Genomic DNA, 20,729 nt, shown 5'->3' on the forward strand with positions numbered 1-20,729 from the left:
ATCTCTAACTCTTCATGACCCCATTTGGTGTTTTTTGGATTTTTTTTTTTTTTTTTTTTTTTTTTGGCAAAGATATTGGAGTGTTTTGCCCTTTTCTTCTCCAATTAATTTTACAGATGAGGAAACTGAGGCAAACAGGGTGAAGTGACTTGCCCAGCCTCACACAGCTAGCAAGTGTCAGAAGTAGGATTTGAGCTTATGAAGATAAATACAGATCTGATGCTCTATCTACTATGCCATCTAGCACCACTAGTCAGATTACAATCAATCAATAAAATTTTGATTCAACATAAAGAAGAAAAAAAAGGCTCAACTATTAGATCTGTTCAAAAGTATGATGGGATGCCTAAGTATGGATATCCCCCTCCCCCCACTAGAGATCTTCAAACCAAATCTGAATGACCCTTTGCTGGACAAGAGTTTTCCTCCTACTGCTCTGTGCAACACTGGAGACTGTGTACCATTCCTCCTACTCCCCCCCCCCCAGTCTTGTTCCCCCCTGGGGCATTCAGTTCATACAGCAGCCCATTTGTTCTACTTGGAGATCCCACAAGAAAAGTGTCTTTGATCATCATGCTCATGCTGTGGGCGTGGTGGTCAGAACCCTTGTGGGGTGGAGCCATAAGGTTCATCTCCCCATGGAGTGGTAAAGGGCCCTGTTGTGGCTCACCACAGGAATTGCGCTGCCAGAAAGAAAGGGGAGCCTATGTGCGCCTTTGTGATGACTGATGAGATGGCAGGAGATCTAACCTGCTCCTTTCTGCTGCTTCTCTTCTCTTCTGCCCGGTCGGCTGTTCAGGAGCGGAGTGTGCCACCTCGTGCCTGGACCACAACAGTGAATCCATCATTCTGCCCATAAACATGACCCTGCGGGACATCCCCCACTGGATGAACCCTACACGAGTGGAGGTGAGTGGCTCTCAGCTCCTAACCTTCTCCACCCCTTGGCTTCCTGGGTTCATTAGCAGAAAGCTAGACCTGAATGAAGCTTAGCTGCCTGAGCAGAAGAAGCGTAAAATGAGAAATTATATGCTAACATTTAGTGAGATGGCTTGGTGCAATATAAAGAGCACTAGCCTGGGAGTCCTGGAGCCTAGTCCGTGCTTTTTCCTTCTCTGATGAAAGTCTTTCAGATCTAACATTCTATACTTCGTATTCTAATATTCTATGTTTGAAATTCCCTTCTAGCCCTAATGTTTTATGTTTAAACATTCAATTTTCTGAAATTTCTTTCAACTCTAACATTTTGTGTTTTAAGGTCTAAGGTCTCTTTTAGCTCTTATATTCTTTGATTCTCTATAAACTTCTAGAAGGCAAAAACATTTCTACCTTAAAAAAATATATAACATTTGTCACAGTACATACCATAGAACTGGGTGCAGAGCAGTCAATACCTGTTGATTTGACATAGTCCCTGAAAAAGAGAAAATCTTGGGGAAAGGGCTTATGTTTCTGCCCTTCATGAGGATTCAGCTTTGGAGCTTCCAAGTATTCCCTCCCTTGAGTAACTCAATCCAGGCCCAAGGAGCTGAGATGAGGCTGCTCATCTACCAGTATCCCTCCCTCTAGCTCTAAGCTTATATCTATAGGGATCCAAGCTGAAGAGCTGCAGGAGGATGCCATGGGATTTGGGCCTTTGCCTTCCAAGTCCGCAATAAGGAAATGGAATGGGACATGGGGGCCTATGGTTTCATGTTCTCATTCATACTCACTTTTTTTTCTGGCTCTAATGTGAGGGTATGAGACTCTGGCATGGGAACGGCTTTCTGCCCAGTGCAGATTCTCCTTGTGGATAGACAGAAAATCCCATACAGAAGGTGTCCCATTTCTCAAACAAGCTGAGGTGACTAATTCAGATGCCTTACTCAGCACATCATCTACTGGCCTAGGCATTTTCCCCCTCTCCTCGCTAATGCTCCTCTTCTCCCCTTCTCTCTTCCAGTTTTATTTCCCCCCCCCCCCGTAACTGACTTCCTTCTTTACCATTTCTCTCTTTCCCCCTCCTGACTTCTTTTATCATCATACAATATAATGCATGTGAGCTCCCAAACAAACACAGAGCTTCTCATTACTGTACACTGAAGCTAAGGTAATCACTGATCCCTCTTCCCACTCTCACTGCCCCATATACCTGAAACTTATGTGTCTTTGTGCCCCCATTCCCCTTACTTCATTATTTTGCATATACACACAGATACACACATGTGGATCTGTGTGTGTACACTGAATGCATATACAGGCAGCATTTCCTGAAGTAGCCTTTCTCCTCCCCTTCCCAGAATGGAACAATAACTTCCTAGTCCCATGAGTGTTTCCTTCAGTCCAGACTCTGATTATGTTACTGACCAGGCCAGGCCTGTGTCAGCTTCCTTGGAAATCCTGCCCTCCCCCTCCCCATCCCTTATCTCTACCAAATGGGCCCCTCTTGGAGCTCTAGGAATTAAAGAGATTTGTTGTAATTTTAGAACAAAATAAAACCAAGGCTTTGAAAGCCTTGAGTTTTACCCCCTCTACCCCAGCCCCCACCCAGTTCTCAGGGCCTGCCCTTCTTTATTGATACCAGTGTTCACAGGGAGTTGTAATGAGTTTTAGACCTCCATGGGTCCCTGGGGGCCTCATTAGCCAGAAGGAAGAAAAAAAAAAGTGGTAGAAAAGGGGGTGGGGGAGGAGGGTGAGAGAGGAGATTGATGATTTCCAGGAATACAGGGGAAAATATGGGTCTGTACTGTGCCCTTGCCTCCCCTGTGATGAGAATATAGAATTGGGGCCATTTCCAGTCCAAAGTGTTCCTTAGACTATCCCAGGGCCAAATTATTCTACTATTAGAGGGTGAGGCTAGAATCTCAGAGTATGAGCACAATGGCAAATTAGAAGATAAATTTCTCTCTAATTGCTTTGAGTTGGTACAGTTCTAAAAGTGAGAAAAAGCTTGTGGGGACAGATATTGTAGAAAGAAGACTAATCCAGGTTCTAGTTTTACTGTCTAGTCAGCTAAGCTGGTCAACTTAAGCAAGTTAGCTCATTTCTCTGGGCTAGAAGTCCATTAATCACCACCTCCATGGGCCTCAATTTTTCTTATCTATAAAATAAAGAAACTAGACTAATTAGACTTAATGGCTCCTTTCAGCTTCATTGGTTTGTAATCTACATTCTAAAATGTTTTCTTCTATATTCCCTTGTAGTTTGGAAATTCTATGTTCTAATATCCCTTCCCATTATCCTATTTTAATAGTGACTGAAGCATTCAGTGTCTGGGTAGCTTTGCTATTTTGACTTAGCAGATTAGAAATCATCAAGCCTGCCCTGACTCCCAAGCAATACGTAGTGTTTCAGTTTCATACAAGTAGAATGATCTTATAGTACCAATGATCTTATATCTGTGACACCAGCTAAATAGGATTTTCTTGTCTTGAGAAGTGAAAATTCCATGTAGCTTCATTCATTCTTTCCTTTACTTAATAAGTCAGTCAATAAATGTTTATTGAACATCTTTGATGTTATCTCTGCTAGAGAATGTGGTAAGAATATATAAGACATAGTCCCTGTCTTCGAGAAGTCTACAATTCAATGGGAGAGACTAGACATAATCACCAAAAGATATAAGCCAGACAATGAATTAATGACAGAAGTGAAACTAGAGTCTAGAGTCTCCTTCCTTTCAGCTCAGTTATCTTTCTTTCCCTATATCTCAATTTCCTTTGTTTCAACCTGGGACCTAGTTTTCCTTGTTTCTGCATTATCTGCTTCCTTTGGTTCAGCTTCTTCCACATGCTTGTTTTCAAGGACTAAATAAAAAGTGTTGGGGGACAGTTCACAGGAGAGAGGGCATGGGTGAGGTGTTCTCTCCTGCTTTAATGCCTAGGGCAATAAACAGAAGTGTTCTTGCTGCCTCTGGTGGTATTCCAGATGTCTGTCTACAGCACCAAGAGCGTAGCTGACTAGCTGACGTTTGAGGGGCCTGCTCTGCGGTCTACTTTGCTCGTGGGATAAACAACCTAGCCTTCCCTTCTTAGCTCCCCACCCTTTCTCCTCTGTCCCCTTTCCCGTTTTCCCCCTGCACACAGACGGGCCCTGTAGTGAGACAGGTGGGGCACATGGAGCCTGAGTAATAGTGGAAAATCCAAGAGTGTCGGAAAGATAAACAGCCCCATCTAGATAGTATAAAAGTCCTTTTTCTGAACCCACGTCAGGTAAACCTCAAATGACAGAAACTGTAAAAACACACTGAAGTTCTCTTGCAGACGGATTAAATTAGCCCTCAAATAAACAGGGGGAGGGGAAGGGGCCATCAAGTCCCCACTTGATATTAATCCCTGTGTTTTTTGAAGGCTTGAACTATTAGCAAATGCCCCCTTCTAGCCCCTACAAGCACTTGTCCTGAAATGTGATTAATGTCCCATGATTGTTTTGTATAGAGTGAAATAGGCTATTTTCCCCAAGACCTTTTGATTTAGAGAAAAAAAGTTGGCTTTGGAATTGGAATCATGAAAATAAAAGAAATTCAGAAAAAAGAGGAGAGGTCCTACGTTGTTGATTTTACCAGGGCAATTTGAGAAATAGAATTCAGAATCAGAGAGGACCTTAGAGATGCTCTAGTTAGCCTTCATCTTTTTTTTTTTCAACTGAAATTTAGTGATTTATAGGATAATAAGGGCTCCTGAGAGGCTATCAAATCTAACTGCCTCATTTTACTGAAAAGGAAATCAAGACTAAAGAGACTTGCCTAAAGTGGCACAGAGAGTAAGAAGATCTTGAATTAAAATTTAGTTTTGAAAGATCTAATTTCAATACGCTTTCCACTGATATACCTTAGAAGAGTTTGGGATTTTCTTTTTTTTTGACATTTTTTATTTTTAATAATCTCTTTTAAGATGATGCACAAAATAGAGCACTGCAAATAATATCGACTTGTTACATGATTTTACTAATTTTTACTATTTTTTTAAGGTGTTCAACTCAGTATGTGTGTGAGGAGTGTAGAAGGATTGGACTATATAGGACTATGAGAGTGATAATGAAGATAGGGATTAAATCTGTGAGAATTAATTTAGAGAGCTCCGAATCAGTCAACAAATATTTATTAAGTACTTAGTATATAACAGACACTGCTATATACCAAAATTCAAGGACACGAATAGTCCCTGATCTCAAGAAACTTACATTCTAATAGAAGAGACCATAGTTAGATATATACAAGATGTATGTGGAGTAAATGGAAGATAATATGAGAGGGCAAGCTATTAGAAGTTGAAGGCAATGTAGTGTAGTGGATAGAGAGCTGGCTTCAAAAATAGGAAGACCTGAATTTAGATGCCTCTCAAATACATACATATACATACCTCCACATATATGTAAGCATGTGTCTATGTCTCCAGGTGTGTTGATATGTATGTGTTAACATATATGTGTGGTATGTTGTGTGTATGCACACACATACATAGGGATGCACATACATATACACATGCTGCTATTAATACTATCACTGCTACTACTATTATTACTACTAATATACTACTACTACTACTACTACTACTACTACTACTACTACTACTACTACTATTACTACTATATTACTTACTTTTCATTAACTCCAACAGCATGTTGAGGTAAACTTGTTGGGCAATAATACAGGACTTCTTGGAAAACATTTCTGATTCTGTTTCTGTATTACTTAGTGTCTGAGCCTTTGGTTAAAAAAAGAAAAAGAAAAAAAAAACATCTTTTTCTCTCTCCTGGGCTGCCCCCGCTTTTGTGACTGAAATATAGAATTGTGACACATTGGGTGAACCACAAATATTAGTTTAATCTTAAGATTTTTGTTATTGCAAGTGTCTGGGCTAATACATCATGTAAATGCCAGGAGGGAGACTAGGCTTGGTGATTCCAAAAGAAGGTCAGGAGGTTGAAAATGGTCCAGTCACACAGAAGGACAACTCATCTGAATTGTCTTATGTTTCTCCCTTTTTCTCTGCCCTGTTCCTTTCAGAGAGTCGTCTGCACTGCTGGGCTCAAGTGGTACCCTCATCCATCTCTGATTCACTGTGTCAAAGGCTGTGAGGTAGGTATCTTAGAAAACACTCTCTAACTTTCCAAAAAGAGATATCACTAAAAAGAGCAGGGGATTTGGAGTCAAGCTGTCCAGATTTGAATTCCAGATCAGTCATTTGCTCCCTGCGTGACCTTGGGCAAAAATAACTACCACTTACATAGTACTTTAAGGTCTATAAATGTCTCATCTTATCCTTATAGCTCCAGGAGATAGGTGCTGTTACTATGCCTCTTTACAGATGAGAAAATTGAGGCAGACAGAAATTAAGTGATTATCTAGGGTTACAAAGCTAGTAAGCATTTGAGTCAGTATTTGACTCTGAGTTTTCCTCATTCCAGGTCCAGGTTCTATGTATTCCTCTACCCCATTGCCTCTCTTAACTAGCTATAAATCATTTTATTTCTTTTGTTGCTTTTTCATAAAATAAGTAAGTTAGGATGGATGGGTTCTTTCCAGTTTGGTTGCTATGAACTAATCACCTGTCTTTGACATGAGGGGAGATTCCCAGACTTGTATCTTTTCAAGTATTTACAGCACTCTCATTTCAAAAAAGAAACCAACTTAATTTATGTAACTGCAGAATGAAGAACTAATGCCAATGAATATTTGAACATCTAGAGCCATACAGTAGTAGATAGGTTGTTTTATGGAGTAGGGAAATTCCTGCTACTGTTCATACTTAAGCAGAATTTGGAGGACTCCCCTGGAAGGAAGGGCAGTATAGTAGAACTAGTACAGGTTCTCATGACCTCCAAAACCTATTGCCAACCCTATGATTCTACTCTGACCCCTCTGGATTCTTAAGGTATAAAAGTTAAATGCTCATAGTATGTCTGTTTTAATAGTTGTTTATTTTGTTAATCCCCTTTGAAGACATTTATTTCAATGAAGGATGAATATCTACTACAGAGGGAATAAACCTTGATGGAAAAAGATTTGTGAAAGGAAAATAGAGGTTGTTTGCTGATTTGGATGATCTCATTAATTGAACACAATTACATGCAATTCCTCTTTTTTTCTGGGATCATCAGATAGGAGCCTTGACAACTTTAAAAGGGTTGATCAGGAGAAATATCTCTGGTCTTTTTTTTTTTTTTTTTTTTGTCACCAAATAGGAACAGAAATACTTGTTTTCTCAAATTGATCCCCATCTCATTTCAAAAAGTTACTCCAAGCACCTATAACTGGATGGTTGATCCAGCCACCCTGGGTATTTTGATGCCCTCAGTTGTGTAGGATACAAGTTTCTGATGATAATCTGCAAAACCTCAACCAAATTGGAAATAAGGGAAGGTATAGTTCTTCTATAACTTTCAAGAAATAAGATGATTAAAACTATTCCCTCAAGAGACAGATGTAGATGTTGGCCTGAGTTTCTATCAGGAGAGACTATTGAGCTAACAGTGTAAGAAGAGATACCAATTCTTTCAAGGGAGAAATCATTTTTCAAAAATATCATCTCTACCTTGGTACCTTTAGTACCAGACACAGAATGACTGTTTCCAAAGCCTTACAAATTAGTCTGCAAATCCTTGTGTAACTTCTGGTTAACATCTCGGAAGGCTGACAAACTCTCATAATACCATGTTTCATAGTTCTTTAATGTATATAATGACTCATCAAGATAAACAACCATGAGTCAAGTTTTACCTCTTCCAAGGCTTTCTTTTGGCCAATTCTAGTCATTTTTTGGTTTTTGGTTAATGAACTCCTTATTAGAAAGGAATGGTGTGAGGCTCATTTTGGAGGAGTTTACTATTTACCCCTAGAGATTACCAAAAGGCCATATTCAAATACCCATCCTATACTATCAAAGGAAAATCAAAGAGGATGCTTCTGAATCCCTCAGTTCTAATGGAGGGAAAGTTTGGATATGGATTCAGAGGCAGTTTTGTATAGAAACCAGAGGAATGGACTTATAGTTAATAGAACCAGTGTTCAAAACTTGTCTCAGCTACTTAATAAATAAATTAGCCTTTCTAGGCTTCATATCTCATTTGTAAAGTGGAAAGAACATAACAACATGGGCCACTAACTTTACAGGGTTTTGTGAGGAAACTTTTTTGTAAAGCTTAAATCCCATTGTTAATATAAGATATCGTCATCAATATGATAAATGTTTCTAAAGGTCTTTTTAGCTCAAAACTCTGAGATGAAATAAAAACATACATAACTGCATCCTCCAGAAGGACACCATGTGATATCTCAGGAGCAGAGCCCAGATATACAACTTCGGTCATCATTTTTTGCACATCCCTTTCTCTGGTTCTGCTATCTATCCACTATGGTACAGAAAAGAAATTAACCAAGCAAAGAGTCACCTGGTATCCCTTTCAACAACTGTGACTAGTCCAGAGTTTTAGGAAAAAGCCAGAGTTATCCAAATGCTTTGTATTATTTTTTTCAGTTTCACATGTATTGTTCCCTTTCCTGTCATCCCTTTGCTAAAGAGACGGCTGAATCAGCAGTTTAGTTGGACAATTCGACTGCAGAATTCAATCTCTCCTTTGACTCAGCACTAGTAGCCTCAGGGAGGCCCTCACCTGACCATGCTCTGATTGTTATCTCCCCGGCACACTGATAAGAGATTACTGCTCTTTTCCTCTCCCATCCTGATGACATGTGCTAAGGACAGTAGTGGCCCTCCAGAGCTCCTGAGAGACAAAGTGAGCAGGAAAATGAGAGCAAGTGGGCCCTGTCACAATAGATCCTAACAGACCAGTTTGGAATTACTGGAGTCTGATTTTTTTTTTTCTTTTTTAAAGCTTACCCTATATCTCTTGACCAGTACAGCTTGTCTGATTGAAAGCTAAGTAACCTACACTTCACAAATGCAAGGCTGGATGGGTATAGTTAGGCAGAGGCTTGCTTGAAAAAATTATGGTAGTGCTTTAATTGGTCTCAAAGTTCAATGTGTCACAAAAAGGTGAAGTAGTATATAAGAAAGCAAATGTGATCTCAGGCTTCAGGGAGAGACCCATAGCTTCCAGGAATAAGTTGGGGACAGTCCCTACTGTGACCTAGTCAGACCACATTGAGAGTATTATGTTCAGTTTTGGGTGCCACATTTTAGAAAAGGCATTTTTAAACTGGAACACAGTCCAGGGGAGGACAGCAAGATGGGAAAAGTTCTTGAGTCATGATGAATGGGGATTGGTTAAAAGAACTGAGGATGTATTCCCCAAAGATATAAGAATACTTTTAGAGAATCTCCCTCTTCTCCCTAATTCCAAACTTCAAATCAACTCTTCTATTTTCTCCTCCTTTACTACAATCTCTAAATTTAGCAGAAGTGCCGGCTTCTTCTTGCTGAGACCAGTTTCTACTAGTGATTTGATTTACATCCCTTCTCTTTTCTTCTAGAAGCTTACCTCTTCATTCATTACTTTTTCCCACTTTTCTTGGCTTTTCTTCATTTTATTTTTATTTTCTTTATTTTTTAAATTAATAATAATAGAATTTTTCTCCTTTATGCCACTTGCTCCTCACTGGAAAAAATTATCCTTATAATAATATGAATTTTAAATCAAAATGATTCTCATATTTTCCATGTCCCAAAGTCTGTGCCTTCTTCTACATATTATTTCAAAACCTCTCTTTTAAAAAGGTAGGAGTTTTCTGGAATAATGTTTAATCACAGTTTTTAAATATTTCAAAGTTATTTGTTTTTACAGTGTTGCCATTATAGTTTAAATTGTTCTTGTGGTTCTGCATCAGTTCATAAAAATCATCCTGTGTCATTTTTCATAGCACAATATTATTTTATTCCATTCCATTTTTATTCCAACCCAATACCATGATGTATTCATTCATTCCCCTAGTTGATGGGCATCCCCTTAATTTTCATTTATTTGCCACCATATTTTTTACATAGCTGCCAAAGTGATATTTCTAAAATATAATTATGTAATCCCCCTGCTTAAAAGATTATTGATTAACCCCCAAACAGCAGGGGGATGGCAGAAACATGAATGAAGATTGATACAAAAGAAGCTGAAAAGGATTGGTCAGTGAGGTAAGAAGACAATTATAACAAGTAGTTATAACAAAAACCTAGCTTCAGTAATTTCTTATTACTTCAATACAAGCTTCTCTTTTAGCTGTAAAATCCTTTACTGTTTGGCTCTAACATCTTTCCTGGGTGATAATGCTTTATTTCCCTTCACATTCTCTTTATTGATTTATTATTGACTTATTGATCCCCATCCATGTCATTTCATCTTGCAACTCAGGACCTTTTCACAAGCTATCCCCCCTTGTCTAAAATGTTTTCCCTGTTCATCTTAGACCCTTGGAAACCCTAGCTGACTTCAGTGATCAGCTCAAATACCACACTTTCTATGAGTCCCTTTCTTTGCCTGGAATATGAAAGAACTAGTTATTTCTAGTTCATTTTACTTCATTTGAGCTGGATTTTCCCTCCAGTATAAATATATTCTTAGATACTTTATTTGACATACATAAAGAAAATCTGGAAACAACTAATAAGTTGTAATGAAAGGAGGAATAGTTGACTAAATTTTCATATAGCAATGGCAGGGCATAGTGTCATAAAATACCAAATATGAAGAAATATATAGAACTAGATGAAGCAATGCAATTTTATTTCCTCTCTTTTAATGATATATTTTGTTTTGCTATATCATGTAAAACTTCAATATGCCTGACGTGTTTGTTTTATACACAGACATACCTCTCTTTGGATTCCTTGGCATCCAATGGCTAAATTAACATTTTTTAAAAGTTGCACCTTTTCTGAAAGAATTAACACAACATTTTTCCCATCAAGTTTGGCCTTCATTGTTATTTATCAATGTCATTTGTAAAATTGATTCCTCACTGGTATCAGAGTATAAATCCAAAAAAAAAAAAGTATTAAATCTAAAAGTTAAATGACTGGATTTTGAGTCTGAGTCCTTCTACTACTTACTAACTCTTTGGACTGTAAGCAAGTCACAACTTTTCTGAGTCTCAATTTCTGTATCTATAAATTGGAAATAACAGTAAACCATATAATACCTGTCTCATAGGGGTATTGTGCAGAAAATACACAGATCACAGATTCAGAACTGAAAAAGATTCATCTCCCCATCCTTATTTTATAGGGAAGGAACTGAGACACATAGAGAGGTTGATTTATCCAAATTATATTAGTAGTAAATGGCAAAACAAATATTAAAAATCTAGATTCTCTAATTCTAAATCCAACAGTCTGTCTACTACATGTTGTTTTGTAAATGGTCAAGTATTATAAAAATTAGGATGGCTATTATTATAAAAGAGTATAGTATAATCTTATCTTATTATAAAATAAAATAATCTTTTATCAAACCATCTCCTTTCATTCCCAGGATAGGTCCCGGGATACAACTCTTTTGGTTCCTTAATATATGTTAGGCCATAATCTAGAAGCAGTCCCCTTAGGGGAAAAGAGAACTGAAGCCCTTATTGATTGGCTCTGGTGCATCTGGTATAATATAAACTTAATAATGCAATCATCAAGTAATTCTCCTGTCATTCAGTCACACACACACTCACATAGCTCTAGGGTCTGAATAGTTTCTTAGCTCATCCTTCCTTAGAGAGATTTCTAGGGGAAAGGTCAATCCTTGTTCTTCCTTTAAACACCAAGAAGAACGTAGTGAAAAGAGACCTGGTAGTAGTAGGTCCTGAGAGATTTGGGGGAGGAAAAAGTGGGGTCAACAAGGTTAATGAGAGCCTAGCCATTTCATGAAAACCCACTGAGAGATGTCAAATACAGCCATAGGAATCAAGGCTATGTCTATAGATGAGCTCACTCTAAACATTGGAATAGGAAGGTAATCTCAAAGAACCTAGAATTCTGAAGCTGATGTACTAATACTGAAAACATAGAATATTAGAGCTGGAATAGAACTCAGTCCATAAAGAAGTATTAGAATTGGGAGGGATTCAAGTACATGGAATGTTAGAGGTAGAAGGGATCTTATAATACAGACTATTAAAACACAGGACTAGAAGTCTGGGGAAGTGGGGGTAAGGCATGGAAGAAGCATTTATAGGGCACCTTCTGGTGCCAGGTACTGTGCTAAGTGCTTTGCAAATATTGCCTTATTTGTTCCTCACAATAACCCTTTAGGAAAGATGTTATTATTATCATTCTCATTTTATAGTTGAGGGAATTGAGGCAGGTGAAGTACTCAGGTATACATAGAAAGTTAAGGTCTAAAATCAAATTTGAACATAGAGTTTTCTGGCTTCAGGTTTAGCTCTTTATCCCCTGGCAACTTTGAAGTCTAGTGTAGGAAAGGACTTCAAAGGTCATTTAATCCATCTCCCTCACTTTACACAAGAGGGCTCTGGGACCCATGGAGGCTATGTGATCTTCCCAAAATTACACACACAAAAAATAAATATCAGAGTGAAGGATATAAGTCCAGGTCCTCTGATTCCAAGGCCATTTTTTTCCCTCCATGGTACCATATACTTTCCCTGTAACATCAAGGGTAGGACAAATAGGGTAACATATAGCAAAGACTCTTAATTTGGGATTTATGAACTTTTTAAAAAAATTTAAAAATTAAAAAATTTTTAAAACAATAACATTTCAATATTCTTAAAATAATCCTATGTATTTTATGTATTTAAAAACATTATTCTGAGAAGCAGATAAACATATGCACACATATACTCTTAATTTTCACTTATTTGCCATTATATATTTTGCATATCTGCCAAACAGATATTTCTAAAGCACTGAGATAACTACATAATTCCCCTGCTTAAAAGATTATTAGTTGACCCCAAAATAGCAGTGGGGATGGTACAAACAGGGAAAGAACATTTGGTTATGGAGACAAACATGCATGGATACAAATTCTATCTATGACGGTATTTGTAACCTTGCTTGAGTGTTATCTTCTATGTGACAAACAGGATTGCACTAGAAAACACTGGAAGTTTCAAATTCTGAATATATCTAACCCTTAAAAATAGAATTTCAACACAGTTAAAGTTAGGGACCTTTGGAGATTAAATCCAACCCAACTATCTTTTTTTCATATTTGAGGAAACTGAGGCTCAAAGTGAAGTCTTTAGACTATATATAGATAGAGATATATGCAAAGATCATGAGATCATAGCTTTAGAACTGAAAGAGACCTCAGTTGTCATCTAGTCTAAAATATTGAGAAAATTAAAGACATTGAAGATAGATGTGGTTCAGTTTACACAAGAAATAAACTCAGAAATGGGATTTGAATATAAGTCCTCTGCCTCCTGAGTCAGTGCTCTAAATATCTTCCCCTTCATTTTCTTTATTCCACTTATAAGGCAGCACCAGGTAGCTGCTATATTATCAGACTCTTCTTTCAATTAGATGCAGTTTCTCTGTATTTCACTTTTTTATTCGTGTAATATACTTCCATTTTTCTTGACAACCTAGGAGGAATCTGCAAAATAACAAATCATATCTCTGCAGAGTTTTAAGTTTAAAAAAAGTATCCCCAACAATCCTGTCAACTAAGGAAATTAAGAAAATAGACACTCATAGAGGTAAAATGATTTGCCCAAAGTCACTTAGGTAGATGATATATGTTAATAGGAATTAGACTCAGGTTTCCTAACTCAAGTCCCAGGATGTCCCAAAAATTCCTTACTTATCTCTGGGAAAGGACAGTCATTTATTTGATTTAGCCCCTATTCTTTCTGACTGATATTCAAAGGCAGATTTACTAATATTCTTCAGCTATAAAATCTCTCAGCTATTATTGAGTTACTGATTTCTCCTGTCTTTGACTTTCCCAGTTGCCCTGATGTTACTAACCTGATAGCAAAAGTTTCTATCTGGAGTAAAGATTCCTATATACATACCACTTTAAGAAAACAAAATCCAAAGCAGATAAATAGGAAGAAGAGACAGGTGCAGGAAGCTGAACTTTCAAGAGTGCTGCAAGCCTTCCCACTACCTTCTTCCACAGTTTGGCTGACCTTGGATCTTAACAATGAGTCATTCCACTTCCTTCTTTCACTTTGGTTTTCCTTCCTCTACCCACTTACATCTAGATGTTTTCTAGTCCACTTTATCAACCAAAAAGATCTTGAAGTTCCCCTCAGGAAGCCCTCTGGGAGCTGTAGCCTTGCCTGCCCCATAAGTAATAGGTAACCCTTTAAGAGTCTCAGCTCCCTGTTGATAGTAGAGGTGAAGTATCTGAGAAAAGACATCATACACACAAGGGAAGAAGGAATCAATTATTTTCAGTTCTTGAACTGACTGGGAACCTTGGCCCAGGTACCTTAGGAGTTTATCTTGATTTGAGGGATCTCAGGCACTCCTGTAGTTAGGAAAGAAGGCGATAGCTCACCACAAGGCAATGCCCAGGTATGGCTGTCCAAGTCAGCCTGCACTGCCTTTAAGACCCTTTTCATTTTTTGTCTTCCTTTCAACAGCCTTTCATGGGAGATAACTACTGTGATGCCATCAACAACCGAGCCTTCTGCAACTATGATGGGGGCGATTGTTGTGCCTCTACAGTTAAGACAAAAAAAGTAAGTAAGGGCTATTTCTCCTTCTTGGAGGAACCACTCCCCAAATCCCTTGCTTAAAACCCCAAGGTGCTCCCATGTGCCTCATTCCTGGGGCTCAGGAATGAATCTAGCTAGGGAAGCTCTCTAATTTGCTGTTTCTAATCTGTTCTGAGATGGTAAAAAAGGATTGTATATTAAGTAAGAATTAACAGACTTTAGGTGAGAATCATTCCTACGAAATAAAATATATGGGGTTTGTTGGGACTTTGTGATTTCTGTTTTGGTTGCTAAGATTTTTTTTTCATTTTTCTGATTTTGCAGCCATATTCTAGAAAATTGAGGTTATTAGAAACCTGAATTCCAAATAAATGGGGTTTTAATCAATTGTTAAACCTGTGCACCCCAAAAACCCTTAATATTCAGTTCTAATTTAAGACCACTTTATATTCCTGGGTTTCATAGATTGAAGAAAAAATAGAGACCAAATAAAACCAAAATAATTTGTATAAGGGGCAGCAATGAAGAAGAGAGAACATCAAAATACTAAAAGTCACAAGCCTTTTCAGGATGAGGTGAACCAGAAAGAAGAGATCTTCTTTTTAAATTTTTATTATTTTATTTTTTAACCAGTTACATATAAAAACAAAGTTTAACATTCATTTTTAAAACTTTTAAATTCCATATTCTCTCCCTTCCTCCCTCCCCAAATAATTCATTGAGAAGACAAGCAATTCACTATAGGATTATATATATATGTATTCATGCAAAACATTTCCATAACAGTAATGTTATAAAAGAAAATATAACCTCTCCCCCCCCAATAAAAAACCTTCAAGAAAAATAAAGTTTAAAAAAAGGAATGATTCAGTCTATATTCAGACACCAAAAGTTCTTTCTCTGGGAACAGATAGCATTCAGAAAGAAGCGATCTGAAAGGGGTACTATGGAATAGTGACAAAAATATTGGATTTCCTGGATTTTAAATTGGGTTTCCAAGTTCCAGTCTTGGTTCTGCTATTTATTACTTTTTATGACATTAGGTATTTTTCTTATCTGTAAAATGAGGGGGTTATACTTGGGAATGGCTCATTGTATCTTTGGGTCTTGGTATCTCTGATTCTAATTAAGATTTTGTGAAAAGAAAATGTACTGATGAGGTGACAGGACTTTGCAAGGAAAAGAATTCTATTCTATTTATTATTGTAATGTTCTAGATTCTAACCTTGAGACTGAAGATGTTACGTAGTATTGCCATTCTTGGAAGTCCAAATGGACTTGATACTCTTTTCTTATTCCCTTTATAAAGATACTAGACTCCATTTGTAATCTATTGTTTTAAAGAGGCCATTATTATGTGAGCAATTGCATTTAGTCAGTCAGCAAGCATTTATTAAGTACCTAATTTGTATTGCATTGTGTCAGGTGAGAGCAAGGGGAAAAGAAAGAAGAAAGGCCTTAAAAAGGTCTTTTCTGAAAGAGTTCACAATATCAAGGGCAATGCAACATGCAAGTGACTATGCACAAACAAGATATATACAAGATAAATTGGAAATAATTAACAGAAGAAATACATTACTATTAAAGAGGGTTGGTAAAGGCTTATTATAGAAGTTGGGGTTTTAGTTGGGACTTATAGGAAGCTAGGAGGCAGAGGTGAGGAGGGAAAGAATTTCAACCATCAGGGACAACCCGTAAAAATTCCTCGATTCTAGAGATTCTCTTGTATGAGGAAACAGCAAGATGAACAATAACTCTGTATTGCAGAGTACAGATAAACAATAGTGGGAAGATGGTACTGGACTAAGTGTGCTTATGGCCTTGCACACAGAGTGTGGTGTTCAGAGATGGGCATAAAACTGATGTTCTCAACTATCCCTGGAAAGAGCTCTCATCACTGTCATTCTCCCAGTTCCTGAGCAGTGTCTAAGGATGCTCTAATCAAATAGCCAGTGATCTGAGAGACTATGGGTACACTCCTGAAGAAATAGCTCTGAGACTTTTAGGAACATATCCCACTGTAACTGGAAACTTCTTCTTTAGTTCATTAGGGGTTGAAGTATAACATTGACATTACCCTTTTTTTGATCTCCTGGTATTCTGAAAAGTTAGAACATGATTCCATGAAATCTTGTTTCTCTTCTCATCTTCAGAAGATTATAAAAGGTTCAGCATGTACCTTGTCTTTTAGCTAGAGGCTGTGTGGATCAAGTAAAGTTGTTTGGTGATTGTACCTCTTGGTATAGTGGACAGAATTCTGTCAAAATATTCAGAATACATGTGTTTAAGACCCATCTCTACTTCTTAGTAGACATCTGAGCTTAGACAAATAACTGTATGTGGGTTCAATTTCCTTATGCATAAAATAAAAGAATTAGACGACCTCTAAGCTTTCTTCCAGTTCTAGCATTATGTGATTCTGTGATTTTTTTTTTAAATAAATTATTGAGTACCTATTATAAATTGGGTGTCATGCTCAGTGAAAGATTTATAAAGATTAGGGGGGGAAAATCACTTCTGCCCTCAGGGAAATTATATACAGGGGTGGAAATGGGGATGGAGTATTATGACATCAATAATTGTATAATCAGATAGAATTCAATAAAAGTAAATGAAAGCTCCATATAAGCTTTTTAAGAACATTATATATTGTAAGAACATAAGTGGTCATGGAATTTCAGGCATGGATCTCAGGTCACCTCTTTTAGCTGAGGTCACCTTATTCAACCTGTAAATGAACAGGAATTTTTTTTTTTACAATATTCTTGAAATGTGTCTGTTCACTTTCCAAAGGGTCATGTGACAAGTGATATCTGTGGTCCCTTCCAACTCCAATCATGTTGCTCTTGAAGCTCTAGGAGTGAATTTTATGTGGGAGTGGTGGGATAGAGATATGAACAAATTTAGATTCTTCTAAACAAGGTTTGGACTTTAATATGAGTTTATTGAGCCTTTAGTGCCTTGGGTGGGATCTAGAGACATATTGACCTGGCAATCCCATGGCCCCCAGACAAGGGATTTCTTTTTAAACAAAAGGGTAAATTAAAAGCAGCAGCAACCACTGCTGTGTTGGCTTGGGAGACATCCTTGGGTTCCAAAAAGCCCAGCTATCCCATGGCACAGCTCTCCCAAGAAGAGGGTTCCCAGATGGCATTTGCTCAAGAACTCAGTGACCTCCAGTCCTTACATGCTAGAGGATCTGACCACGATTACCCCCTTCTCCAAGTAGCAGGGTATTTCCCTGCAGCCCTGGGGTGGTCTATCATGCTATTAAATCTTGGGTAATTATTTCAACTAATTGCATTCATGTTTTCACAATCAGTAGCAGGGAGATGGGAAGTGCGGCTGATTGCTGAGCAGCAGAGTAATGTGGCTTTTGTACTCTGTGCGGTTTGGCAACCATCTTTGGCTCATTGCAAGCCCAGAGCTCTCAGACTCTGAAACTCCAGAAGGAATGCTGGCAGAGGCCTGGGTGGTGTCAAGGTGATGGAGCTCTCCAAAGATACTGAGATTGTCATGCTACCACCTGTCACTGGTTTTACAAATCCTTCAATATCCTCCTTCCTCCTCCTTAGACATTATTATATATGCTGGAAGTTTGCCTCTTATACACTATAGATAGTCACCTCTCAGCTTCTACTCACAGGGAAGAATTAAAATGAAATGATGCCTGGATCTTCTAAAGCACAGAAGTCATCCCAGTCCAATGGGCTTCTTCCAGCTTTAGAGAGTTCCCCATAAAACTATGCTTGAACACTCTTCTTGATTTTAAGACTCTAAGGATGATGTTCATGAGGTTTCTCCTAATCCTTAAATCAAATGCTGAATCCACAGCCATGAGTTAATTCTGCCTCTTCCTCAAACCTGATGTTCCAAACAGGAAGATGTGGGAATACTATATTCCCCAGTCCTCTGTTTCTGTTAACCACCAACTTTGAAGATTTTTTTTTTCCAGGACCTTTGAAGTTCTCAGTTTAACCTAATATGACCTATTGGCTCTTGGAATTACACACACACACACACACACACACACACACACACACACACACACATATATATTGGATTTGTGAGAATCATTCTTATACTAAGAAGCCAAGAAAAGAAAAATTCTTTCTTCCTGCATCCTCCTCCTCCTCAAGTGATCCATCAGCATTTACCTGAAAAGGATGTCAAATGAAGGGAAATTAAGTGAGAACTCCCTGCCCTGACCTGCCTTAGTTATCTTGATACAGCCTTTGCATTCAGAAGATGATACACACTGAAGCACAAGCACAGACCGTGGAAGGGGGGAGGGAGTTGTTATTCATACTTTCAGAGTTGTTCACATCAGGGAAGTTTTGAAAATGCTTTGACAGCAATCTCCAGACATGCTTCTTCCCAGCATGTGGTCCTCTTCCCTCATCACCTTCCTCCCCCTCTTCTATTACTTGTTCTGCAGACTGCCTTGCACTTCTGGAAACTTGGAATTGACTAGATGGTACCAGAGGGGTTCCAGAATGATTCAAGCCAGAATTCAGAGGGTCTACAGAGTAGAGCGGCCAGAGTTGTTTACTACTGTCAACTTTGGCAACTTACTTCTCTTTACTGATTATGATCATGGCATTTTTGAAACCCTGTGGCATTTCCTTCATACTCCCAGATGTGAAGGATAAGCTTAGAGTAATGTCTAAGAAGACCCATGGTTATCTTCTTTGAAAATCATTGGCTTCTGCTATATTTTTGTTCTTCTTTTCTCAGAATAAAGTCCTTACTTTATTGGGATCCTAGAATGATAGTGACTAATATTTACATAGCTCTTTAAGATTTACAAAGGTATCTTCCCGATAAATACCTTCAGAGGGAGATTGTACCTTATTGGCATTCCTATTTTTCAAATCAAGAAATTGAGACTGAATCTGTGGCTATGAGCAAGTCACTTTTGCTTTTCTCTATTCTTAAATTCCACCAACCATCTCATTATGGCATATGGAGCTGGCGATTAGCACCCAGTTACAAAAATGTCTTATTGTCCAAAATTAAAGCTGAAAAGTTGTTCTGCATTATCAAATAAGGGGAAGAATTTAACCAAAATGAATCCTTTCCAAATGTTTATATATTTTTAATTAAAGTGTAATTGTGGATTTTAAAAAATTCAATTAAGTTTTAGTTTGCTTAATTTATTGAATAAAAAACAATATCCTTTAAAACTTTCAATTTACATACTATATGCACATATAATTTCCTGCTTATAAATGGTCAAGGGAGGTAGAGCTTTCTTGAAACCAGAGCAAAGGATACAGGTTAATAGTGTGTCTTATGAGACCCTGCTATCTATGGGATATTTTAAAAGACTTTGAAGAAAGCCTCTAGCATATTAGAAAGATCCTCAATGAAGGATTTTTATGGGAATTTTATCAAGAATTACACAGGCTGAGAAAACATGGATTATTCCTCTTTCATACCATTGGAGGAAATGAGATCACATATCTATTAATGTATAAAAACTTACATTAATATAAGGTATTATCTAGTTCAGTCTTTTCGTTTTATACTTGAGGAAATTGAGCTCTAGAAAGTTTAAGCATTTTGTACAAAATTATACGTGCAATAATTGGCAGAATTAAGATTCAAACCCAGATCTACTGATTCAAAATACACTATTTTTTTTCTATTATTCTACTTAAAGGTCATCAATCACTTATTTTACAGATGTGCAAAATGAAGAGAAGGGTTAAAGAATTTTTTCAGCAATACACAGCTAGCAAATGGCAGTAATTTGACTGGCATTGCTCCTGACTTATATTTGGATGCTGTCTCTACTAAAAGGTGGTGCTGTTATATTCTAGACATTTGAATATGGTGTTAGCATCCTAATCAGTATTTGACTCTGCAAAGGTTTTTCACCCCTGCCTTAATTCTTGACAAGGAAAAGTAGTCCTTTTTTTTTTTTCCATATTCCCCAGCTGTGAAAGAATATTTCCCAAAGCTTCAGTGAGGCAGTGTTCTTAAGGGTTCATAGACTGTGAGTGCTAGAAAAGATTTAATTCAGCACCCTATTTGAAGAAATGATGACACAAGAGGAACTGACTTGTCTGAATTCAAAAACATACATAAAATCTTCTATTCCAATGAGAGGATAAGTTCATAGATTTTAGAAACTAGAAGAAACCTTAGAGGCCATTGAGTCAAAGACCTTCTT

The 20,729-nt window shown here is 37.6% G+C and overlaps 1 protein-coding gene across 1 annotated transcript in view; it reads left to right on the top strand.

The window, feature by feature from the left end:
• The window catches only part of PAPPA (pappalysin 1), a 263,111-nt gene that overhangs the window by 231,765 nt on the left and 10,617 nt on the right, over positions 1-20,729 (top strand). The window contains exons 19-21 of the mRNA XM_074292900.1: positions 800-909; positions 5,987-6,058; positions 14,477-14,575. Of these exons, the coding sequence (XP_074149001.1) occupies positions 800-909; positions 5,987-6,058; positions 14,477-14,575 (281 nt within the window). The remainder of the gene's footprint in view (positions 1-799; positions 910-5,986; positions 6,059-14,476; positions 14,576-20,729) is intronic.

The sequence above is a fragment of the Sminthopsis crassicaudata genome, chromosome 2, assembly GCF_048593235.1.
Source record: "Sminthopsis crassicaudata isolate SCR6 chromosome 2, ASM4859323v1, whole genome shotgun sequence".
Taxonomy (NCBI): Eukaryota; Metazoa; Chordata; class Mammalia; order Dasyuromorphia; family Dasyuridae; genus Sminthopsis; species Sminthopsis crassicaudata.